The sequence below is a fragment of the Odontesthes bonariensis genome, chromosome 23, assembly GCF_027942865.1.
Source record: "Odontesthes bonariensis isolate fOdoBon6 chromosome 23, fOdoBon6.hap1, whole genome shotgun sequence".
Lineage (NCBI taxonomy): Eukaryota > Metazoa > Chordata > Actinopteri > Atheriniformes > Atherinopsidae > Odontesthes > Odontesthes bonariensis.
The window spans coordinates 18,509,064-18,534,139 of record NC_134528.1 but is presented as its reverse complement, the minus strand read 5'-3'; the positions used below and the strand labels follow the sequence as shown (position 1 = coordinate 18,534,139).

General features: G+C 43.4%; 3 protein-coding genes across 7 annotated transcripts in view; 2 read left to right on the top strand and 1 right to left on the bottom strand.

Annotated features, from left to right (window-relative positions):
- The first annotated feature begins 1,716 nt into the window (after positions 1-1,716).
- On the top strand, positions 1,717-4,061 carry prr35 (proline rich 35). Its single transcript, XM_075458249.1, has 2 exons — positions 1,717-3,086; positions 3,248-4,061. The coding sequence occupies exons 1-2, from the start codon at positions 1,717-1,719 to the stop codon at positions 4,059-4,061; spliced, it is 2,184 nt and encodes a 727-aa protein (XP_075314364.1).
- Positions 4,062-6,710: 2,649 nt separating this feature from the next.
- LOC142374331 (uncharacterized) lies at positions 6,711-10,529 on the top strand. The gene is made up of 6 exons (XM_075457967.1): positions 6,711-7,532; positions 7,627-8,189; positions 8,264-8,411; positions 8,528-8,898; positions 9,562-9,655; positions 9,780-10,529. Exons 1-6 carry the CDS (start codon positions 6,711-6,713, stop codon positions 10,527-10,529), a joined length of 2,748 nt encoding a protein of 915 aa, XP_075314082.1.
- Positions 10,530-11,702: 1,173 nt separating this feature from the next.
- The window catches only part of LOC142374329 (myosin phosphatase Rho interacting protein), a 50,618-nt gene continuing 37,244 nt past the window's right edge, over positions 11,703-25,076 (bottom strand). For 4 of the 5 annotated variants that reach the window (XM_075457963.1, XM_075457964.1, XM_075457966.1 and 1 more), the window contains 11 exons: positions 23,737-24,487; positions 23,206-23,322; positions 18,703-22,419; positions 17,105-17,252; positions 16,909-17,014; positions 16,404-16,563; positions 16,204-16,311; positions 16,030-16,116; positions 15,787-15,949; positions 15,443-15,528; positions 11,703-13,148 (listed from right to left, as the gene is read on the bottom strand). In XM_075457963.1, coding sequence (XP_075314078.1) covers positions 13,077-13,148; positions 15,443-15,528; positions 15,787-15,949; positions 16,030-16,116; positions 16,204-16,311; positions 16,404-16,563; positions 16,909-17,014; positions 17,105-17,252; positions 18,703-22,419; positions 23,206-23,322; positions 23,737-24,487 — 5,515 coding nt within the window. In that variant the 3' untranslated portion in view covers positions 11,703-13,076. Of the gene's footprint in view, positions 13,149-15,124; positions 15,212-15,442; positions 15,529-15,786; positions 15,950-16,029; positions 16,117-16,203; positions 16,312-16,403; positions 16,564-16,908; positions 17,015-17,104; positions 17,253-18,702; positions 22,420-23,205; positions 23,323-23,736; positions 24,488-25,076 lie in introns of all 5 variants that reach the window. The other variant, XR_012768691.1, reaches the window with a different exon arrangement.

Genomic DNA, 25,076 nt, shown 5'->3' with positions numbered 1-25,076 from the left:
CGTAGCAGCAGCTGTTAGACTCCATTAAGAGCTCAAAGCTCAGGTCAGAGCCCCGAGGCGCACAAGTGAGCCAATCAAATGGTCCCCCGCTGACGGGCCAGTTCTGAGGGTCCAGTTGGGAGAGCAGTCGGAAACCGCCTGCCATCCTGTGTTAGACTCAAGGTGTCTTTCATCAGCACTCTTCTTGCTGTGGGTTTTTAGATTATGCTGCCTCTCACTATGAGTGCTCATCCATCACCTGTGTTCGCTTCAGCAGCCTTTACTTCAAAACTTTGTCCCATGCATATGTTTGTGAAGTTTTTTTTAAAAAGAAAAAGTATCATTCTTTTTTTTTTTTCTATCTCAGTTTGGGCTCTAAACATCGCGCATCACTTTCATCTTTGAATTACCGGAGGGAAAGAGGCTAAATAAAAGCCTCAAAGCTGTTAAACTGAGGAGCTCACTCCTCACATCACTGCAGGCTTCAGCCAGCAGCTTGGCTCACGGTTTAAAAAGATCACAAAGTTTCCGGAAACATAACAGATAAAAAGAGGGGAAAATAATATTTTAAGGCATTAGAATGTATGGATGTGAATTAATCTAAAGTCAAGTAGTTACCAAGAAGATGAGGATGAGAGAAAACAAATTTAAAAATGAGGGGGAACAGTGGATAGATACTAGTCCACACGCCAAACACTAAAATGTATGTAAACAAGATGATGGCCGTGGATTTTGTAGATGAAAGAGAAGATAACGGTTTAGATTAGAAAAAAATTTGAGGAAATCACAGGGATAAGCTCTGGTGTTTGGCCGGTTTTATGAGACATGCCAAATTATGAATGCATAAATCATTCTGTACGTTCAGACACACGAAGACTTTTAGGTACAAAATATTACCTGTCATAATTCTTTCTGCTGTCACAGCTAATCAAGGTGAACTAAACTCTAAATGCAGAGGTGCTAAGATGAGATAGCACAAGAGAGCAGCTGAACTTAAGCACCATGTCCTGACCCAGATCCCTGTCCTGCCACTAATGACGCCCTATAGGCATGATGCCGGGCTCTCATTACGTATCAGGCCTTAAACCCCATAATTCTGTCCCTTCCTTACCAGCCCACAATCCTCAGCATTGTTACGCTGCGCCGGTAGCTGCCCTCTGAGAGTCCGTGCCCGAAACTCAGTGTAGTGAGACCCCCTGCACAGGTGCTGAGTCCCCTGTGGCAGCCCTGCTTGCCCCCCAGCCCTAAGTCCAGCTATTGCCTGGTGCTACACTGGAACTAATGAGTAGTGGCAGGTACAGTGAGAGCAGAGCAGACCAGGCCTTCCAGATGCTAGGTTAGAGGCAACCCTCGGCTTGCATAGACGGCCAATGTGCTCTCATAATACACATACGTGTAAGACAATATCCCTCTTTATGGTTTCTGTGCAAATTGCCAAGTCACATTGAACAACTTCGATTAATAAGTGATAAACACTGGCAAAAGATAAAACACTCAGTCTTTCAAACTGTTGGTTTGAGTGTCCATTCACAAACGTATCGTCTTTCTTTGTTTCACAGGTGCAGCTGCAAGTTTATCAAGAGGATGCTTTTCTTCTGTCTGGCAAAATTGAAGAAAAAAACCCTGCATTAAATGAAATATTCACCTGCACCTGCACAAAAGGCAAAGTTTCTAGAAGATTAGCTTGAATAATCAGAATTTGTATGACCCAATCTTTTAAATCAAAAACTCGCAATTATGTCCAAAGATGATGCTTGCAAAGTGACTGCCAGCAAACACAAGGAGCGCAAGCCTAAGAAGCCTCATTATATTCCCCGGCCATGGGGCAAACCCTACAACTACAAATGTTTCCAGTGTCCCTTCACCTGCATGGAGAAGTCACACCTGTACAACCATATGAAGTACAGCCTCTGCAAGAACTCCTTGTCTCTTCTCATAGAATCAGACTGGCCATACAAGAAAGGCAACGTTCTGCATCCAGAACAGCTACGACCCATCCAACAGGCGCATGGCATTCATGCCGTTGGGAAAGACGATCTAGAACAGGTTATACGTGCCGAGGAGAAGCTGGGGCAACGGAGGTCTATGCAGGAGGAAGGTGAGTGCAGGGAAAGCCAGGGACCAGAGGATGAAGAAGAGGGAGGACGAGCGGAGCCGGCAGAGATCACTGGGCTGACCAAAGAAAGCTCCAACAACAGAGGAGGGGAGGCTACAGAGGGCGTCACCAAGACGAGCAAACAGCCAGAGTCAGAGCTCCTGATGGCTAACATGCTTTCCCTGGAAGATCAACTGTTACGAGCACGGTCTGTAGAAGTAGAGGCCCAGCTGAGACACTATAAGCTATCAAAAGGATGTCTGACTGCTCCTGGGCTTCTGTCGGAGCAGTGGCGGCTGCTAGCATCCAGCCAGGCGAAGGCCAAATCTGAAGGTGCTCAGCCTCGAGTGAGTGGTTCAATCCCCTGTTACCCTCCTCCAAACCTGGTAGACTATCAGGATTCCACTGGACTCAACCTGTCAGTCCTTGGAGTAGGTTATCCCAGCCTGTTCTCCTACATGAACTCAGCTATGCCCACCACAGCTTCCAGTGTGACGGCACAGACCCACGCACAGCTCACCCAGCTTCCCTTCCTGGCGTCGGCCGCTCAGCTGATGCAACCGACTTCCAGCACTATCACAGACAGAGCTCTCATCTCCCCTCGTCTCTACTACCCCTTCTTGTGTGAGCACACATTCGGACTGTCCTCAAGTCAGAACGATGCCAGCAAATCTCTCAAGACTTCCACAAACAGTTTGGATGCAAGTCCTTTGTCCAGCTTCCAGCCTAAAGTCAATTTGTGGAAAGTGCCTGCTTTGCGGCCAGGAAACGCTTTGTCTCCGACTGGCTGGGTGTCACCTCAAAAAGATTCCCCTGACCAGGGCTACAGGTTGGGGGATAAAATGCAGCCTATGGCCAAGGAAGGGAAAGGAAGCTGGGGTCTCAAGAGGACAGGAGCTGCACTGAGAAGTCACGAAGCACCTGCACAGAAGAAGCCTGCCAGAGGCTTTACGTTGGACTCTCTGAAGAATTTTCAGACTGCATCAACTGACAAACATCTCTTCCAAAACAGGTAATTTTTAACTTTCAAAAATAGCACCAGAATTAGAAATAGAAGCATCAATAGGTTTTCAAATTCTATTTACACTAAACTTTTAGGAAACTGTGTTTTATTTCATCTCAAACACTGTAGGCTTCAAAGCTGAAAAACTAAAAATCTCCTCCTCTTTTTAGTTTAAAGGACGCTCAACACCAGGCCAGGCCGAGTGAACAGTGGTACAACGATCTGGTCACTAGTCCCCACAGTGAATTGCCCTCTCTATCAACTTGTGTGGGAACCAACAGCCAACACTTGACTGCTGCCAGGTCATCTGAGGAGGGAGCTTCGGAGTCAGTGGCTGCTCTCCTCAGTGATCTCTCCAAAGCCCTGCAGGAATACCAAGAGGCTGAACGCAAAATCTCTCACCTGGAGAAGGAGGACCTTCCTGCCCAGCGACACCTCTGGGAGCACCTGAACAAAATCCGCAGCGAGCTCTCCCATATTCACCAGGCATTGGAGCGGACGGCTGGCCAAAATGACGGACCTCTTGACCTGTCGCTTAAGAGGGACTCAACAGAACTGGTTGGTGAGCAGAGCATGAGAGAGGATGGGAGCCTTCAAGGAAACGCAACAGAGACCGAGGAGGAGGACGAGGAGCTGGATGAGAAAAAAGATGAGGACGAGGATGAGAGTGAGAGGAAGGTGATGAGGGATTCACTGGAGAGTCGCAAGAAGTCACTGGACATGCTGATCAAGATGAGTCAGGTGTCAGTGGTACCAACGGAGGTTCTCTCTCCAGGTGGCCTCGGCCTCAGGTCGGCTGAGGCCTTGTGGCCAAGCAGAACTACAAAGTGTGAGGCAGATTCCAGTGTCCTCCTCTGCCCGGATGGCCGATCAGTCGTCTTCACCGACATGCACTCGACTGCCAAACCTCCAAAGAGACCCCCATCCATACAGCGACTGGAAGCGCAGTGCCCTCCGAGCTCTCTGACTGCTCCGGACAGCTAAACCTCAGTTCTCTGACTGTAGTTCAACAGATAAAATGCAGCTGTCTTCATTGTTGTTGGCATGCCGCTGGTTGGAAGAAGTCTCACAAAAGTATTTTGCACCTTATAAGAAAAACAGAATAAATGAAAACATAAAAGAGAAGGATTTTAAATACTTTAGGATGTAAATACTTTACCAGTCTCATTAAGGTCTTCCTTATAATAAATCAAAATGTCAGCCGTTTCAATCAGGATAATTTGACAATCCTTTAAAGGGATTTGTGAAAACTGTAAATACAATGAATGTAAGTAATGTAAATGACTTTTATATGGATTATGTCATGTTGAGCCGCTTCATTTTATTTGATGAGAATAAAATGTATCATACACTGTAAAAAGAAAAAGAGTGGTATTTTTTTTTGTATGACAACAAGAAATATGAAACAATAAGAACGTGGTTAAAGTATGAGTGCAACAGGGAGAGCTCACAAGGCTAAAGCTTTTTTGGCATTTTTTAAAAGTCATTTTATCACAAAAAAAAAAAAGAAATGGAGAAAAAAATATCCAAAGTGGCAGCAAACCTCCTTTTGCTGTACATCGCAGCGTAGCTGTGATAAAGGTGAAGCAGCACCTAAAGCCAAACTGCCATCAACAGGGTTACTTACCTCTGCTCCTAAATCCAGGAGACCCCACCGGGCCAAGCTTCACATACACTAAACTCAAGACTACCTGTCTGCCCTGAGGATAAGCACAGAGGGTGGGTCTGCTCCGGAGATTCTGGTCCCTTCAACACCGTCGCACTCAACAAAGGTCAGCTGCCAGGACCAGAGCAGCCACCGAAAGATGTGCAGCCTGAAGGGGTCAAACAAGTCAAGTATTTGCCCCACAGTTTGTGCTCAAACTTGGCTGAACATCACAAAAGGTATCAACAAAGTCGCCATATTCAATTAAAATCCACAAACTTAGGAATTGTATAATGCTAAAGTTTTATGGTTTGTATATTTGAGAATGATCAATCCAACAAATAGAACGAGAAAATATGTCATCTGCTGCAAATATTTCTCTCATAAAGAATGAAATCAGTAATGAAAATGATTATAAGATTACACGAAACATATACCTGCCACAAAGAAAACAATCACATGAACCACAGCAAATAGATCTATCAAATAATATATGTTTATAAACGTATTCTGTTGTAATGCTGTCAGGTTTTAGGGTTTCCTGCGAAAAAAAAGAGAGAGCGAGAAAAAGAAAGAAAAAATAATAATAATAATAATAATAATAACAACAACAGCAATAATAATAATAATAATCCCAAACTGATGGCCCTGATGTGGGGATTAATGCATGTAGTAACATAGTTTAACCCAACAGCTTGAAACTTGAAATTGAAAAAACAACAATGAAAGAAAATGAGAAAAGAATTTTTTGATAATTGCTGATAACAAGGTGATTACAATATCTAGGGAGCAGTTTGTCCAGATCACAATAGCCGTGTCTGAACCCTTTTTGTATACATTCATGTCGGCATGTTGATTTCGGCTCTTACATGGCTGCGACAACAGCAAAAAGGCCCCATGAAGAGAGGAAGGCAGCTCTTGACACGTCCCCCTGAGAGACTGGCCAAATGTCTCTTTCTGGCTCCCTCAAGTGGACAAAACCCGACAAGTTTTGCTGATGCACTCTTAATCTTCGACTTCAGATTCATTCACATGTGTTTGATTTTTTTCAAGAGCAAATGTAGATAAGTTGTCACATCAAATCTACAAGTGCGTGAATTTTGGCACATATTCATTTTCAAACCAGAGACTTTAAATGTCCTACCCACAAGTGGCTTTAGAAGAAAAAGAACTAACTGAGCAGTGTGAACAGAGTGAGGGTACACATTCCCATTCTCAAAAAGAGGATATGATGTATCAGATAAACTTATAGAGAAGTTGTAGACTAAATTTGCAGATGTGTGTTAAACAGCATTGGAGGAGCGTGAAAGGGTATGTTCGATAGATTCATCATTTCCAGGGTGGGAAATGGACAAAATGTGGGTTATTTTACATTTTGGATGTGATCATGTGCAGTTTTATTGTTAGTAGTTGCTGTAAAATGCAAGTAGAAAAGGTATTTTAAAGGTATCCTGTTCGGTAACCTGATGATGTTGTTCTCATGCACTGCTGATAGGTTTGCTGAACAGAAACATCAATCTGAAAACAGGACAGTCTTCCTTTGTTGTGTGTCTGACAATAAACTGCAACTCTGGCTCTTTATACGACTCTTTTATAACCCATCAAAGTGTATTAGCTGCATAAAATTAATTAGTCTTATTTAAAATTCAGCAGTGCATTTACAAGCAACTGCTTTAAAGTACGCATACACAAGTTGGCTCTTTGTCATAACTGGAGGAACTGTGATTGTATACGTTTGTCTTTTTTATATTTGTCCTTATTCTACTACATATTCTACTTTCTACTCTACTCAATCTACCAAATCCAAACGTGTAATATTTAAAACCAGGATGATCTCAAGCATAGATGTGGCAGTAACTCATATTTTTTAATCGTAATTTTACAATGGCTCACTTGTATCATCATTACCAATCATTACCATTTCTTTAGATCTGTGGCTGGTCGTGTGTGAGCGTCCTGCTAAAAGAAGCCGTCATCAACGTTGAAAGATGGTGCGAGCAGCTCTATTTCTGCTTCTGCTCAATGCCTCTGCCTGCTGTGGTTTCGGCTTTAAAGGCTGCTCTTTGAACATTGGCAAGACAAACGACATGTGGTGCTTCAACCAGAACATCGCTAACCTCTCAGATGTCGTCAGCATGATGCCACGTAATATCACCTCAATCTATTTGTGCAAGAATATGATCAAAGTCATCCCACCTGGGTCCTTCAGTCAACTGACTGAGCTGAAAAATCTAGACCTGAGCCAGAACAAGCTGGTCTCTCTACAAGGCGGAGAATTCAGAGGCCTGGACCTCCTGGATTTTCTCAACCTTACCTGCAACAACATCTCGCACATCCACGCCGATGCACTTGAGGGGCTCACCAGCCTGAAGACCCTTCTTCTGACTCACAACCTGCTTGCAGGTCACTTCGTTTTTCCGTTTAAGCCCCTACCCGCAATTCAGAAAGTTGATCTGTCTCTCAACACGCTCAAGTCTTTCAGCTGTGAAGAGTTTGGAGGCTCTTCCACTCTGAAGGATCTTGATCTTTTTGCGAACGACATCCAGAGGTTAAACGTCAGCTGTTTCCCGGCCCTTGAGTATGTCAGGCTGTCCAACAACACAAAGCTGGAGCTGCACCCTGATGCTTTTGCCTCAAACCTGAAGCTGAGCAAACTGCTTCTGCAGGCAGTTAATGTAGAAATGCTGGTGAGGCTCTCTGCACAGACAAAGAGGAATCTCTTCTGGGTGTCATTTTCCCTGTTTGTAGAGAAATCTCCATTGACTATTTGTGACGTGCTGAGAGGAATGGACCGCCTTGACAGAGTGGAGGTAAAGGTATTTTGTTTAATTTAGCATTGATTTGGTATAATCTTGATTTTCAAAGGGTTTTCAGAGATTTTTGTCTGAATTTAATTTCATACAGGTTGACTTGAAAGGATCCAAGTTACCTCCGCGTAACTCCAGCCTTCTGGACTGCAGCACTCCACCCATGGTTATGATTTTAGATGCAAATTTTGGGAACGTAGCCCATTTATCGCTGGGCAAGGGGAACACGAGCAGACTCGATCTCATCAACTGTGGCTTGAAGGATATATTTTCCTCAACATTCAAGGGTCATCGACAACTGAAAACTCTGCAGTTGGACCAAAACTCTGTTGTCATTCACCAAGACACATTCAAAAACCTGACCCAGCTGACGTTTCTGAGCTTTGACAGGAACAAAATTCGCGACATTGACCCGCAATGGTTCATCCCTCTGAAGAGGCTGACTCGTCTGTCTCTCCTTAAGAATCACATCACTGAGCTGCCACCAAAGGCATTCAGCGCCCTCACCCAACTTCAGCAGCTCTACATGCAGTTCAATCTGCTAAAGTACATCACCAGGAAGCCTTTCAGTAACCTGCGCAGGCTATGGAAGCTCAACCTCAGCTTAAATATCATTGACTTTATTGAAGAGGGCACCTTCCACGGCCTGACAAACTTAAGGTATTCAGTATCCTCTGCTTCAGGTCTTTGCTGTCTGGCTTTTACTTAATGCTATGTGTCCTGTAATCCAACAGATACCTGGACCTAAGTGGTAACCGCATCAAGAGGCTGACACCATCTATTCTATCTGGGCTTACGAATCTGCAAAGTTTTGTTCTGTACAACAACCGCCTCCATTTTAAGTCCTATGAATCTCCTTTCATTAATCTCACTGCTCTGGTGGTAAATGCTTTTCTTAGTAGCAATTATGCTCTGCGTCATCAATAGAGGGCAGTTGGTGCCCAGTGTAAATACCTATATGTCTTTCTATTTGTCTGCCTTTCATGTCCATTCTGGAGTATCTGGAAATGAATTACCAAGGGCCTGGAGGTCAAGGCATTGGCGCCATCGGGCGGAATTTCTTCAAGGGTCAACATCAACTTGTGTCCATTTCCATTGGACACAGCATTATGATGGACATTCATCCAGATGCCTTTGCTCCTCTGGTCAATCTGAAGCGCCTCTACATAGCTGGGGTGGTTATGAAAACAACCAACCTGACTGCAGTGTTGTCACCTTTGAAACGCCTGCAGAAGTTAACGCTTTCCAGGGCCGATCTTGACACTCTGCCTACGAACCTGCTGCCTCCAAATAATTCGCTGGAGATTCTCAAAGTCCAGTCAAACCACATCCGCACCGTGGACAAACGATTGCTGGACGCTCTGCCAAGGTATAAGCCATTCAAATATGAGTAAATAGTAAACATTTTCGGTATGGCTGAAAAAAAAATCTTCATCCATCAAATGAAAGTCTTTTATGCAGCCAGTAGTTTCATCCTCTACCAGCTCATGAAGGGAGTAGTGGTACTCAAAGCAGTCTGAAGCCTAAGCCTTTGGTAGGAGACAAGTTGAGTCCATCATTTAATATAAACATCGACCACTGTAACATTGTTCTTATGACTGAAGACAAAGAAATGTAAAATGAGTCCCCTTTAACCTTATTTCAAACTGAGCTGCCCGTGCTGAGTCACAGTTCTCCCTGACTGAATTTTTGCTTTATGAATGTCCCACACTGAAAACCTATTCTTTGATTTAGCTTTCACTGAATTGTGTGTCCTTTAAACAAATCCAAGCAAGCCCTTTCCATATGTCTTGCATTTAATGTTTCTTTTTTTTTTTCCTTTCTAAAGTTTAATAAGGAGAGCGGAAAGCTAGGGCTACCCTACTCCACGGCAACACAGATTCAACCGATTTTCAGCCTAAATTCTACAATTTTACATGTTCTTTATGACAATAAGGACACCAATCATGTGTGACATAAGAGAAACAAAGTAGAAATCTGCGTTTCTGTCAAGACAGTTTAAGCATTAGCTGCGGCGTTTGTGTGTTTTCAGATTGCAAGTTTTTGACATTTCCGACAACCCAATAAGCTGTACCTGCGACAACACCTGGTTCAAGACCTGGGCCATAAACAATGATGAAACGCAGGTAAGAGAAGGTGCACACTCTTTGACTCATGGATTTAACAGTGAATAAAACAGTACACGGAGATGCTTGTTCTTTACATTTGTGCTCTTTTGTTGTTTTACCTGTTTGTTGATTAACCCTGTAGGTGTCCTACTTGTACAAACTGCAGTGCGATAACGACAGGAGATCTCCGTACCTGTGGCAGTTTGATGACAAAGCCTGTTCCTATGAACAGCTCTCCCTCACTCTCTTCATCACCTGCTCTGTGGTCGATGTGCTGTTTGTGTGTGTGTGTCTGGCCTGGCACACGCAAGGTCCTGCCCTGCGCTACCTGCTGCTCATCGTCAGAGCAAAGCTTGGCGGACGCAGGGGGGCAGCAGGGATCAAATTTCAGTATGATGCTTTCATCTCCTACAGTTCTAAGGATGAGGAGTGGGTGATGAGACAATTGGTGCCCAACCTTGAGAGGCCAGCAGCTGGTCCACCAAGGCTCAGACTGTGCCTGCACCACAGAGACTTCCGCCCCGGCACTGCAGTTCTGGATAACATCGAGGCAGCCATCTACAGCTCCCGCCACACTATCTGTGTGGTAACCCGCCACTACCTGCAGAGTGAGTGGTGCTCAGTGGAGTTTCAGCTGGCCAGTCTGAGGCTTCTGTGTGACGGCAGGGACGTCCTGCTGCTGGTGTTCCTGGAGGAGATCCCCGAGCACTGCCTATCTCCGTACACGCGCCTACGCAAGATCGTAAGTAGAAAGACCTACCTGCTGTGGCCGGAGAAACCACAAGAGCAGGGCGCTTTTTGGGTCAGATTAGTTGATGCTTTGAAAGACGGCGAAGAAGAAGAGGGGGAAGGAAGAGGAGGAGAGGAGGAGTTAGTTCGGTTAGTTGGCTAGAGAACAAAGACGGCACATTTTGTAAAAACAAACAAAAAAATTCTTGAGCATTCTTGAAATTCCAATAAAATGTAAAAAAACAAAACAGAGCACAGTGATTAGTGAACTACGATGAGTTGTAAATAGTACAAAAATTCAAATATTGATAATGAAACTTTTGAAAGAAAAATGTTTTCCGCTTTTCACCTGCTGAACGTTTCAGGGTTTCCACTTTTGTATTTCTCATTTTGCATCCTGTTTGTTTTTTTAACTCCAGGGCTGTGCTGCTCTAATAAGGGAAGGAAATAGTTTGACTTTATTCTGGTGAAATAAACCCAGAGTCCCCGCATAAGAAGAACATCTTGTGGTTGGTAGCACAAGGTGCTAAAACACCATTAACATCGCTCAGCGTTGAGGCGGCTTTTATAGACATTACACGCATGCATTAGAACACTCCTTCATAATATCACAGAAACTGACTTGAGCTGTGATCCTGTAACAACTTGGAAGGTCATTCTTCTCATAAGTCCAATAGAAATGCAGATTTTGATTTGCCATTTTACCACCTTACATCAGTGCATATTAAATTAACACAGACAAGGTCGCTTTCGGATCTTATTTTCTGTCTGTTATATCATTTGCTCAGTCTTTCACAAAGTGTCGAGCCCCTGAACAACTTCTGCAAACTACCGCTACTCTGAGGAACCCTTTTTCTGCTTACATATACTTGCATACATTGTCCAAAATATCATGTAGCACTCTCAATTGAATAAAAGCTGTAAAATGACTACCAGTGCACTCTGCTTCTTTCAACATGTGACACAGAATAAAGTTTTTTTCAAACATGGCTATAGCCGTCTGTAGTCGTTGTACAACAAATGACTTTAGTAAGTTTTGTTCACATTTTCAATTCGTAAACCACAGAAAACCTTCCATGCAATAGAATCGCCTCACTCAGACACTTGAGGTTTGATGTTTTCTCTGCACCTTTAACCCAAACTGTATCAAGGATCTACAGTCCGAGGACGAGGCTGGTCTTTTCCAGCCGATTCATGCCATGTATTGCGATAAAAGAATTCAAGCACGAGTATAATTTTGTCTAAGTAGCACCTAATAACAGATAAAAGGCAGCAGGCTAAGCGATAAATCTTCTCACAGGACGCTGAGGGATAAAAAAAATAAATAAGCGACAGATTTCCAAACACTTCATTTATTTGACGTTATACATTCAAATGGAAATAAAAAATATTCATATATATTTTTCATATAGAGCTAGTGAGCAAGGTACAAGTTTAAAACAAAAACACAGAAGTCTTCCGTGTGGCATATTCATATATACAAAGCGTGGTTTGAATACTATACAGTGTGTATCCATAGCTGCACGGGTTTCATGGATGTTTATAGTCCTCACTCAGCTGAGGCACAAGATTTGAGTGAGAGATCAGGGACTGGGGCCAAGTGCTTCCAGACTGCTGCTTACAGTAAAACATTTCAATCTCAACAGCTACACAGTAGGACTTGCAAAGCAAAGCTTATTAGTGTCAAGAGTTACTGAAGCATAAAATAGGAAAACGAGGCAACATGATCCATCTGCAATTCGACTTGTGTTGTACAGTCATGCAAGTTTTTCTGAGATAATATTCTCACACTAAAGTCAAAACCGAGAAAAACACAAAGCCAGGTTTTAAGAACTTGGAAGGAGAAAAAGAAAAAGAAGAAGTAAAAAATAAACTCCCCTCTCACTAAGCGGAAACGGCTTGTTCGCTGAATATGACACGAGTCAGGATGTTTGGTCGCACTGCAGTGACCGATCCGTGGTCACTGCACCATTTTGAGACAAGTAAAAAGAAGTTTCCTCAAGTAGTCAAGTGGTAAGTGCAATCTCTCCCTCCCACCCCGGTTTCCCCCTTCACAGACAAGACACTCTTCCGTAAAAACTCTCATACGTAAGCAAGTTAAGCATCGCACTGTTTTCCACCATCAATCAAACCAGTTATAGTACAGCAGAAGCCCCAACAATCAACAGCAAACCGTACTCACTCCACATGTTTCCAGTAGTTATGTACAACACAACTGGTGCAGCATCAAACACATTAAAAATCATCAGATTTAGACACTAACAACAATAATAAAATACAGCAGATAGTAAATTCATATTGGGAAATATATATATATATATATATATCAATATATAAATATAGATATATATATTATCTATACTGTCTGTTTTGGCATCTTGGAGAATTTATATAAATGCTGCTATTCACCCCTCTCACAGCTTATTTGACATGTCTCCAACTTGGCCAGATCATTTATCTTTTGCAATGTTTGAAAAAAAAAAAAAACAACAACAACACAAAACAGAGAAAGTCACAGGACTTATACTGTTATTCCAGTTAATCAAAGAAAAGTAGGACGTCCCGTAAGAGGTGTGGAAATGGTAAGTCCAGATCTAATTGGCCTCGATTGGATCTTTTTCCCCATTTCCAGTAAGAACCTTCAGCCGACGCAGGCCCGGCCGGGGCGCTCTGACCAGCACCAGAGGCCGGATGAGAGAGGACAACATGTTCAAATCTTTCTGGAATCTTTTGCCTCAAAAAGCTTCATGCGCTCCTGCACAGACAGTCCTTCCTTCAGGCTCTGTTAAAAGATGCAGACAAAGAAATTCACGATCGAATGCTGACGATGCACAAACAAAAACACTCAGTAAGTCTCTGAAAGCTCGAGATCTTTTTTCCCCCTTTTGTTCTGGTTCAGGTGAAATAAAAATAAAAAAAGTATCAAAAACAACATGAGAGTACGATCGTGCCAAACAGCAGTACTCACTGGTGTGCACGTGGTAAAGATAAATTCAAACACACGGGACTCAAAGACACAGACGTTTAATGGAGAAACGTATGAAAGAAATACAGTGAAGCCACCTCTTCATGTTATCTTCTTAAGTTGAAGTAGGATAGAGGTGTAATTAGATGGGCTTTTGCTTCACGGCACATTGCAAACCATGTGTGAAGAAAAAACACCTGTGATATTCTGCTTATAAGTGGACGCTGCGGTTAACTTTCTGGAGTGCACAGGAAGCGTGAGGGTGGGGGCAGAGTGGTGTAAAAAGAGAGTGGCGACATTCCCATAGACTTCTATAGAAAGAAAGGAATGCGGAAGTCACGTGGGTCACGGAGACGCCACAGTTCCAAACAAGGGACGCAGCTCCGTTAACCTCAATTGCTCGTCAAGAACAATTACTGGTAAGTTAATAAAATAACAGCATTTTAAACGTTTTTTACATTTTTAAGCATTATCTATCAGAAGTATACTCTTAGACATCGTTATTTTTACATTTGGTTAGCATGAAATGTCGATGTTGATGTTAAAAATGGAATGGATTTAGCTTAAAGCTTGGTAACGGAGGCTAACGTGAGGTAATTAACGTGATCATTTCACTAAAGTCCGTTAACTTTTTATTGTCAGGTGACATTGTGTAAAGTTGTTTTGATTGTTAGGTTTTAAAACATTACCAAAATACTATATAGGCCTATAGTAATAATACATTTAATACATTTTTGGTATTTCTGACGTATTTTCTCCGGTAAATTGATTAAATTACAACATTTTTAGCATAGTGAGGCATTAGCTGACTGGTCTTTAATTAAGTAAGTTTTTTTCAGCATGACTTTGCAGCTGTGATAATGAATTTATCAATTTCTTTGTTGTTGTTGTCAGGGAGGTCAGCAGATGGTGCTCGCTGCTGTCATGGATCAACCCTCATTAGGACTTCAGAACTTTTCTACAATGTCCAAACCCTTGAATTTGATCCAATACAGTTCATTGTTGCAGATTAATCTACCCAACAGTAGAGATAGCAGTAAAATAACTTCTTTATGAAGGCTTGTTTTACATTTTCCATGATGACATTTTATAATAAAATGTTTGGTTTAAATCTGTTTTGTTTATTTTTTTTCACAACTGACACATTTATTTTGTCGTTAATATGGTTTTAACCAGAAAAAAAGTTAAATTCATATTTTAATCCATCCATTATAGCCGCTGAATCCGTCGATCGGGTCGCGGGGGTGGGGGGGCTCATTGTCCATCCGACACCAGAGAGAACAGACAGACTGAATGACATCTTCTACAGATGGAGTGTTTGGGACAACAGGAGTAGATCCTGCAACAGACAGTAACATCAGGCTCTGTTGAAGGATGTAGATCTGAAGGTAAGCTGGACCACTGGCATGATTAGCTGCCCCCTGCTAGCATGCAGGGGTACCCTCTACGATTTAAAATGGTGATAAATGTGTCTCTGCGCTCCAAAAAAGAAAAACGTTGATAAAATACATCGTCGGTGAAGTGATCAATGCACATTATGGGTCAATATTTACCGAAAATTGCGTCGTAAATGTTAAAGTTATCGTTTTTGTGCTCCGTCCCGCTAAAACCCGTTCAAACTGACTGACAGCGCTGTGATGTTTGGAACTCCGGAGGCTCACATGAACCACGTGACAGCCCTAGCGGCGACTTCAAAGCGTGTCGCAACTCTGTATTATTCTATAGCTCTGGGTGGGGGGGACTCATGCGAGGACAAGTAGGGCATGCTTTGCTCTGCATCATGCTATACCTACAGCACATCTTGGGGCGGGAGTTGGGAGGGGGGATATGACCCCACATTGGGAGTGTCAGCTGTCCCATGAGACCTGTTCAATGACAGACTGATGGACAAAACAGACACATGACAAACTTGCGGCACAACAGACTTTTGATGGCAAGAAAAAACAAAACAAAACATCCAGACCAACCCAGTCTGGCTCACGTTTCTATAAAATGAGGTGGAATAGTGGCAAAGATGAACAAGTCTAAACAATCAAAGCCGTAAAAAAAAAAACAAAAAAAAACACAGCTGACTGAAATGAAACGGCAGAAAGATGCTAAACAACACCCACCTTCGACCTCCCACCTCTTGACTGCTTGGGCGTTGTTGACCGTTCTTTTTTCAGGAAATCTGGATTGCTTTTTGATTTCATTATGTCTAAAAACAAAATTGAAAACTGTCATTCTACACAAGCAGCTTACCAAGAACTCATTAGCACACACAAACTTTCATAGGTTCTGCTTTTTAAAGGGTGTTAAGCTAAATGTGGGTCCTAACAGGCGGAAAAAAACTCAAACTGTGGCTGTGTGCAGTTGTTCTGCCACATGTTCTCCTGTCTGTAAAGGGCTGTATAAATAAAATACATTTCCATTTCCATTTAATCCATTCCAGACTGAATATCTTTTGTCCATTTACCATATCCGGATGTCACGTTGCCATCGACGGTCCTCTCCCCTAAAGCTTCTGTGGCGATGTGCAACTTCTCCTTCAGTTTGCTGATGTCACAGTCAGCCTTTGCCTTCACAATGCTCAGCTCTGTATAGATGTCCTTATATTTGTCTGTTGCATATTTCTTGTCCTGAATTGAAATCATTGTCAATGAGCGAACAGGCGCATACATCCAACAAATTGCTCTTCATAATGTCTGGCTTTGCTTACCCTTAAAGCAGACTGCAGCTCATCCTTTAAAGAGTGGATTTCCTGTTTAAGGTACTGGATCTCTGACTCTTTTATCCGTAGCAGCACCTAAAAAAATAAATAAAGGGAAACGCTTCAATTGAACAGCCCATTGCTTATGCATCCGAGTGTATGTACGTGCATGTTCCCACATACCTCCAGTTCATACACATCTTTGCCCTGGGTAAGTGGCGACAGAGCCGTTTCACCGCTAAAACAGGAGCGCATCCGAGTGATCTCTGTAGTCAATCTGTTGTTTAATTCCTGTTGGATGGATTAAAGCTGTATTTTAGCCTGTGGACAGAAATATATTTGTATATACAGTAGATGTGCAGGTTGCATGTGTGGCTTCTGACCTGGTTGTGAGCATTTAGCTCCTGGTTCTCTCTCTGACACTGCCTGAGGGCCTGCCTCTCTGCCTCCAGTGCCTGAGCCAGGTGAGCGTTCTCCAGACATTTCTGAGAGTACTGCTCTGACAGCACCTCTAGTTCTCTGTGGATGGACTGCAGTTCTTCCCTGAACAGTCAGAGCAACACAAAATCAGCTTGGATTCTCTTCAGATGTCTTCGCAATACATAGAAGTATTCCTCAGCAAAGGAGTCAGCAGATCCTTTCAAGTATGAATAGGGATGATCCCAAAAGTTCCCATCCATCCATAAATAATTTGAGCTGAAAATTATGAGCTCAATCTGTGGGCTCGTTGTCTTCAGAGTCCGACTTTCAAATTTCACCTCTGAACTATTTCTGTTGATCAAAAATGCTAAAGAGCAAACCCAACATGTGAGCTACTTTTCAGAAAATCTCACCTCCGACATGCACAAAGTAATAAAAAAGCTCCCGTGTCTTCACATAAAAACTTACTCGTACTGCAGGCGGAGTTCATCAATGTCCGAGTTCAGTCCGCTCAGCTGGGAGCGCTGCGTCTTCTCCAGATCCTCCTTGTGCGCGTTCTTCATCGCCTCAATTGCTAAATTAAAAAACAGATCACACATATCGAATCACCGTTTGAGCTTTGTTCATGATATACTTAGTCTGTTAAGTGAAACAATTTCCTTACCAGCAATAGTGGCAGCAGTCTCCTCAGCCAAAAGCCTCTCTCGCTCCTCCATGAGTTTGGAAATCTCCCTCTGATGCTGCCTCTGGAGGTCATCTATCACCTTCTGGTGAGTTTCTTCCATTGCAGCAAAGCCACGCTCACATGTGGCCTAGAGGAGGAGAAGGTCAACGATTAGTCTTCGTGACCATTGTGCTGCATTTTAGACATACAATACTTTCTATTTGTGACTACAAATCAAGTGCAATGTCTATTCATAGTTCACTAGATTACATGCAAAAAAATGGTGACAGAAGCCATGCAAGTTCTCTTCATGATCTAAAGCCCAGCTACATTAGTAACAAAGCAAGTTAAAGCATTAAAGAGCAGCATTTAGTTACAGGACTAGTTTATCATCTAAGTGGATGTGGGAAATGGTGTGATTTCGGAAAATCATATTTTTTACTCATTTTTAACATATTGAAGATGAGAAAACCTGACCATTTCATTTTAATAGCACTGTGGATGTCCCAAGCTGATCCATGCAATCAGCCACCTGTCACCTACATCACTCTTCACCTTTTTATTCAGTCAGTCTTTTAAAAGAAGTCCCATTGGCTCCGTGTACCCACTCAGTCGCGCAGCAACACGACCTACATGACGTTTTTGCGCGGAAACAACCTCTGAAGAATGTGTGGAGTAAGCCCCAGAGCACACACGGACCTGCGCTTTCAACACATCATTGGTTAGTGGGTATCGATAGACAATAAGAGCTACTTCAACAACAAGCACAGCTTTTCCACCGTTATGTCATTGTGTTCCTGTCAGATGAAAATCCTGTCCAAAACGTCACCGTCACAACAACTCCCTGCTGCCGCTCTTCTCATCAGTTTCAATCAGAACAGAAACATCATTAAAACAACCGATCTGTGATGTGAGCCATGTGCTCCTTCATAAAGTCAATGATGGCTGACTGTGAACAAGAAGACTTTGCAGATACGGTATATTTAACAGTTATAGATACATATTTATGCTAGAGCAATGCTGGTGATCCCATCAGCTTTTAGATGAGTTCCATCTTAAGAATACTCACACAATCAAAAAGGTGGAAGCAACTACTAAGTTTCCCCCGTGTGTGCCTTCTTAGTTAATAGACATATTCACCAGTAGAGGCTAATGGGGACATAGTTTTTCTTTATACAGGTATTTAATCATAAAATATCACAAGCTGTTGCAGTTGGTCAAGGCTTTGTCACCACTCTTCTTAGGACTCATCTCCTTAAAGCAATGCATCTCTGTTCCGATGCGTTATCCAGTATTTAAAAGCATTTTTCAGAAATGGACCAAAGTGACTGAATAACATTGCCATCCCTAGCAACACCACTGACTTGGTTGAATATGAATGCCAAACTTGTATTAACAAAAAGTAAATCAATCAAAAAACAGTTTGGGACATCCCTTAAAATCCCCCTAATAGAATGGTTTTGCGTGGAAATAGATAAAAAAAAAAGAAAAAAAGAAACTGCAAACCAAACCATTTCCCACTTCCAAAGTAAAATGAATCTATTACTCTCCTTTAAATGAACTTGTAATTCACAAGGGTAAAATGAAAGAGCAAGAACCTTAAGACTTTCAAAGTCTCTCTGGTATTTCTCTCTCAGGCTGGCCACATCTCCTTCAAGGTGCTTGTTCTCCAGCTCATCCCTCATGCTATTCATCTGAGTCTCCAGCTCCTGAATTCGGTCCTTCAGAACCATCATGGAGTCCACCTCTGACATGCTTTGTGCATCTTCCATCTTCCCCTGCTCCTCCTCTTCCATGGGTGTCGCAGGATCGTCTAAAGGAGGCGAGCGTGGGCCCTCGGGGCTTTTTCTGTCAAGTTGGTGCTCTTTGGCCCGTTGAAGGTTTTCCATATACTGGGAATGTAACTTATCGATCTCCTCTTTGTGGATATGCTGGAGCTCGCAGATCCGCTTCTTGAACTGCTCTTCCAGCCTCTTCACGTGACTCTCGTGATGCTCCTCCATGCTGTCCATGTCCGATAGCAGGACCTCTAGCTTTCGCTGGTTGTCAGCTGCCGTCTCCATGAGGGCCAGCTCTGTCGAGGCACGACCTCGCTCCGCTTGGCTCAGCTCTTTTTGATGCCTCTGCTTCAGCTCTACGCTCTCCTTTTGGAAGTGATCCTCCATGAGGGCCACTTGCTCCTGCTGCTGGGACAGCTGGCTCATGCGCTTGCTGATCTCGCTCTTCAGCACCTGATTCTCCTTCTCGACTGTGGCCACTGTTTGCGCAAAGTTCTGCCGCTCCTCTCGTAAACACGCTTCGTATTTTTCTTGGATTGCCGAGACATTGCAGGCGTGCTGCTCCACCAGCGCTGCCATGTTTTGATTGGTCTGCTGACACAAGCCCAAGTCTTGCTCGTGCATGGCCTGCAACCTACAAGCCACATATGCCACTTGCGCCTGTATAAGGGCTTCACGCATACAAAGAGAAGTGCTCGTCAAATTATGTGACGTTTGGTGTCCTAAGACAGTGTGGATCATTTTAGAAAGCCCAGGATGGCTTCCACTGCTCTCTATCTCTTGGGAAAACTTATGCAGGATTGCTGCTTGTCTTTGAAGCTCATTAGCCAGGTTGTCATGTGCATTTTGAATCGATTCAACAGAGTCAACACCGCAAGAGGGCATTACACCAGCCAAGTGTCGGTCTACAATTTCCTCAGACAGATCTCTAGCTTCTTCCATTTCAATCTGTTCCATGTAGGGAGCGAGTTCAGGGGGGTGAATGTCAGCTAACTGTTGTTTACCATACCCCAAGTTATTTTTTACTCCTTTTATGACAGTTTTCAAATCTGGCCTCTTAGAAGCTTCAATAATTTCTTTCAGGGCCATTTCCCTATGTTGTAGGTTATTAAGAGCTTCGGCCAGCTCCCTTTTTAGTATTTTGAATTTCTCTTCATAACAAAATTTAAGATTTTGGATTGAGTAGGCCAGTTCGGCTTTGATTAAGGTGTTAAACACCACCGTGGCGTCAAGATTTACATCAGCTACCACGCCGCTCTCTTTGGATACAGCAACAGCCGTCTCAACTTTCTCTAGCTCCTTCCAGAAATCGCTCTCTAACATCAACTTCCTGGTCAAGACATCAGCATAAACTACAGCCAAGCAATCTTTGTCGCTTCTTTTAATGTGCTCCATGTCTTCCCATATCTCAACAAGGGCTTGGAGTAGGTCAGACTTTGAGGTTTGTATTAACAAAGCCATCTTGTTCAAAACTACTGCCTCAAAAGACAAGTTTTTGGCAAAGAGATGCAGTGCCTCATTACTTGAAGTCTCAGGGGTTTGATTTTGATGGTCCTCTGGTGACTGCTTTTCTGTCTTTTGGCCTTGTTGGATGTGCAGAGATGCACTGAACAAATCATTCTCTATCTCTGACAGCGAGTGAAGCTGTGAATCAGTGCTACCATGGGAACCGCTGAGAACAGCCCTCACTTTAACTCGACTATTTTCGACAAATTGCAGGGCCTTGGTATAATGCTTAATAGCAGTGCTATTCTCTTGCTCCGAGCAAGCCAGCTTTTCTGTCATCATTAGATCAATCTTGGCTAAGTCTTCTGTTTGGACGGATTTTTGCACGTCCAGATTCTGTGTGAGAATTCTCAGCTTATCCTCAGTGGCAAGCAGTTTAGCTTCTAGTGAGTGTATGATGGAGATGAACTTCTCTGGGTCACTTGTATGTGGGAATGTGACAGAGGAGAAATTTTCATCAGTTATTTGGAGGTCTGCATTTACTTTCTGGATATCCTTTTGTTCTCCGTCGCTGAAATCACCTCTCACATGGCTGGTGTCCATGCCCTCAAAGGGGATGTATTTTTGGCACTGAATACTTGAAAAACGTATCCTTGGTCTCTTAGATTGAGACTCTTTGTCATCCTGGGAATTCTCCGTCTTGGCAGCATCATCTATAGGAATATCTGTGTTTGATGACAAGGAGGATGCTGTAACTCTTCCCTCCTTTTCCTGTTCTAGAATTTGTTCCCTTTCCATTCGTAAATCAGCATAGCCCAGCTGCAGAGCGTTGAGGTGTTGTTCTAACTCTGCAATGCGGTCCTCTGCAACCACAAGCTTGGCTTGCAGATCCTTCTCAGCACTGCAGGGCTCAGCCTTATTTAAGAGGCTTTGACTCATTTGACAAAGAAGCTCCTCCTTTGCTTGCAACTTCTGTTCAGTTTCCTCCAAGCTGCTGCCAAGTGCCGCCATTTTGATAAGGGCCTCTTTTAGGTCCTCTTCCTTACGTTCCATCAGCCTCTCATACATCTCCTTAGTCTGCCGGATCTCTTCTTCTTTTTCGCGAAGAAACTGGCTCATTTTTTGAAACTCCCGCGTAGCCCTCTCATACGAGTGCTCCAGAGTATAGTAATCAGCTTCTTCAGTTTCCAGACGACTGCGGAGCTTGTTCACCTCACGGTCGGCTTCTGCAATCTGGTTGAGAAGCTCCTGACAGCGGCAGGTCAGGTGGCCTTTTTCTTCCTCTAGCCTTCTCACACTTTCCCTCAGTGACTCGACGAGGTCAGTCTTCTTAGCCAGCTGCTCTTGCAACTTTAACATTTCCTCCCTGTATTCTTTACCACCCGAGGCCCTCCTCCCTCTTAACAAGGTCTCAACCTGCAGCTCAGCCTCCAACAGCCTATCCTCAATTTCCTTCCGTGCAGTTTCAGCCTCTGCTAATCTTCTACACAGATTCTGTCTGTCCTTCTCATGACTTTCTCGCATGCTGTGCTGCTCCTTCCTCAGGCGCTCCTCCTTCAGTGCCTGACCGTCTTCGGTTGCATTTAATCGAGCGGTCACCTCTTGCAGCCTCTCCTGCAACCTCTGTATCTCTCTCACGTGGTCTCGTTGCAGGGCCTGCTGGCGCTCCAGGTGCCTAAGGGCCTGGTTTCTCTCTAAGAGGCTGGCTTCTACTTCCCGAAGCCTGTCTTCACCGTCTTTCAGCTGGGCTCGTAGGGTAGCCTCGCTGCGGCCATATTCGTCATCTTGCTCTTTTGAACGCTCCTGTTCTAGCTTGAGCTCGTTCCGCATGCGAGCCACAGCCTGTTCACTTGCTAAGATCTCAGCCATAGCCGACGCAAGTTTAGCCTGCAGAGCCTGAATTTCTGCCTCGTGGTGGTCTACAGCGTCCTGGGCTTCAGTGTAACTTCTCTTCAGTGTTCGGATTTGCTGCTGAGTAAGGTCCTGCTTGCGTTTTTGCGACTCCAGTTCGCCCTGTAAATCTTGATTAAGCTTGTGCAAGTGTTGCCATGGCACTTTGTGCGGTGAAGAAGGCGGCGGCGGTGTCGCACTCTTGAAAAAGATTGATGAGACACTTTCATTAATGACATCACTTTAGTTTCCCTATCAAATATGGAGAACCACACCTCAGGTGCAACCGGGAAAATAACTTCTTTCCTTTCTTGTTATCAATCTCTCATGAGATAAGAGTTTTTCTCCAAGCTTCCACTGTGCTTTTTCAGAGCTCACTTCTAAATGGAAAGGTTTAAACAAATTTACCCCACCCCGCCCCCCTTAAGAAAAAAAAAAAAAAAAAAGGACTTTAAACGAGAGACTAACAAAGATTTTGAAATAATAATAAAAAAATTAATCATATTCATTATGATTAAAAATAAATAAATACACAAAGAAAATAGAAAACCGTTAAAACGTGCAATTCTGAAACGCAAAGCATGCAGAAATTAAGCAGTGAGAGGACACACAAAGAGAGAAAAAGCACAGCGCAAAGCTTATTGATCAAGTCTCTTACCTTAAACACATCAGATCAGTTATTTTCCCAGGAGATGTGAAACTCCATCAAAACAAGTTAGTGAAAACTCATGCTAAGAACACCACAACCATGCACTTCAGGTTCAGAAAATAAGCACCCACACCTGTTAGTACAATCTTTTTTTAAAGTTATAGCAGCAACGCACAAATAAAAATAGTCCATTTTCAGACAGCAGACTTGATAGAACAAACACCCGCTTTCTTCCAAATCTTTAAAGCAGCTCAAGGTCGCATATTGCTGTGCTATTTGTACACAGTGTCTGTTTTAAAACCCCACTATGACTGCGGGATAAATGGTGTGTGTAGTACCTGCAGGACATAACCCTCTCTGGCACTTTGCTCTCTCCCAAGCGCATCTTCCAGTTGTTCTTTTAACAGACTGTTCTGTTGTTGTAGTCGGTCCAGCTCTTTCTGCTTCTGTCCCAACTGGAAGAAAAACAAACACAGGAAGAGCTTCTGCTGATGATCGACGCTGGTGTAATGAAAACTGCCAGGAATTTCATACAGCTCATTTCCATGCAAGTTATTAAGATAAAACTTTGAGAACTTCGGAGGTTTCAGAAGATTTGTTAAGAAGGCAACTTTTGATGTCTATGGCTCCAGGACTTTCTGTTAAATACAATGATTTTCTGTGACTTCACGTCTACATTCAGGGTTTTGAACCTCTAAACTTTGGATGCCACGTGTTTTAAAGAGATCCCACATAGCTTTATTCAATTCCAATGCAAACCAAAATGAAGACATATTCAAATACTTGATGCCAGGTATTAAACATCTAACAAAGTCTAACAAAGTACAGAACCTCTAAGACACAAAACTGTCCACACTGTGAAAACACACCTCCTTGTCTAGCAGCGCAGCAAACTCATGTGAAGGCAATCGGTCAGAGTTTCCTAAAGTGGTGTTGATGGGCACTTGCTTCTCTTCTCTTAATGGTGTCGTCTCTACCCGATGCCATCGCTCTTCAATCTCCTCTTGGACTTCTGAGGTTTTGCCGTCCGTCTTCTCTTCACTCCCGTGACAAACAGCGGTAGGGTGATCTACTTCCATCGTTCCTTGCTCTTGGCTCTCAGGTGCCGATGGCCGTACCAGTGGTGTAGCGTTAAACGTTGAAATAACAGTTACGGTATTTGAGATGTGAGCGTGGGGAGAGATGCCTCCTCGTACGCTCTCCTTGTCCGTTTCCGTCGTCAAAGAGGGTGGGTGAGCTCCGGATACAGACGAGGTTTGGAGGGAGGAGGAAGAGACGGGAGAAGATGCCAAAGAGGAGGCAGAAGAAGAGGGTGAGCAGTAAGAGGAGGTTGTAGAGCATGATGAGCCGAGGTCAACGGTGTCTGCTCGCTCTTTCACAGGCTTCTCTGTCTGCTCCATTTTGAACTCAGACCAGTCAAAGGTTTTGGAGCGACCCTCTCGTCTGCGCTCTCGGACTCTGCTCTTACGTGGCTCAGATTGAGAGGCGGAGGGATTGCCGCCTGGCGGCTGCCTGTTGCCATCAGACTTGGGGAACTCAGGATTTGGGCTTGGATCAGGGCTGGCCTGTGGGCATGGCTCCAACATCACATGACCTTTTATCTTCTCATCAGGGAGGGATCTGAAGGGTTAAAAACGCAACACAATTTAAAAAAAAAAAGAAAAAAAAAAAAGGTCATTGCAGCCATTTTTAAACAGAACTCAAAGGAAATATTATACTTCGATCAGCTCAAGCTCTAATTCTACCACACAAAGTTTTGCTGGACATGGCAACAATGCAACAACATTTCTGACTGTGCAGCTTCAATCAACTGTGCATTTACAAGGTTTCTGCAGAGTCCGAGTTAGATGTGTGAGCTTTGAGGAGCTTTTGAGTTCATTCAATTCAATTACCTTGAATCACAATCATCCTTGCAAACGTGTTCTCTGTACCTCACAAAAGTAAGTTTTGATAACTGGTAATTCTTTTTTAAATACGTGTCAGTCATCCATTAACTGACACTTCCCCATGTGAGCTCAAAATCCAATTCTCACAAATCCTGCTTTAACTTGCGTTCTTTTCAATTAATGATGAAAAACACAGAACAAAAAAAAAAAAAAAACCTCCATCAGAAGAAGGAAGCATTTTTAATCACACATCGATTTGACAAGCCAGATATCTTTAACTCACTCCTTCTCCAGCAGGCATATTTTACACCAACACTGGGCCT

Excerpts from the sequence above, each read along its gene's own strand:
- prr35 (XM_075458249.1), top strand. The coding sequence starts at position 1,717 with ATGTCCAAAGATGATGCTTGCAAAGTGACTGCCAGCAAACACAAGGAG. Across the intron at positions 3,087-3,247 it reads AAACATCTCTTCCAAAACAG|TTTAAAGGACGCTCAACACC; the intron begins GTAATTTTTAAC and ends TCCTCTTTTTAG.
- LOC142374331 (XM_075457967.1), top strand. The coding sequence starts at position 6,711 with ATGGTGCGAGCAGCTCTATTTCTGCTTCTGCTCAATGCCTCTGCCTGC. Across the intron at positions 7,533-7,626 it reads ACCGCCTTGACAGAGTGGAG|GTTGACTTGAAAGGATCCAA; the intron begins GTAAAGGTATTT and ends AATTTCATACAG. Across the intron at positions 8,190-8,263 it reads CACGGCCTGACAAACTTAAG|ATACCTGGACCTAAGTGGTA; the intron begins GTATTCAGTATC and ends GTAATCCAACAG.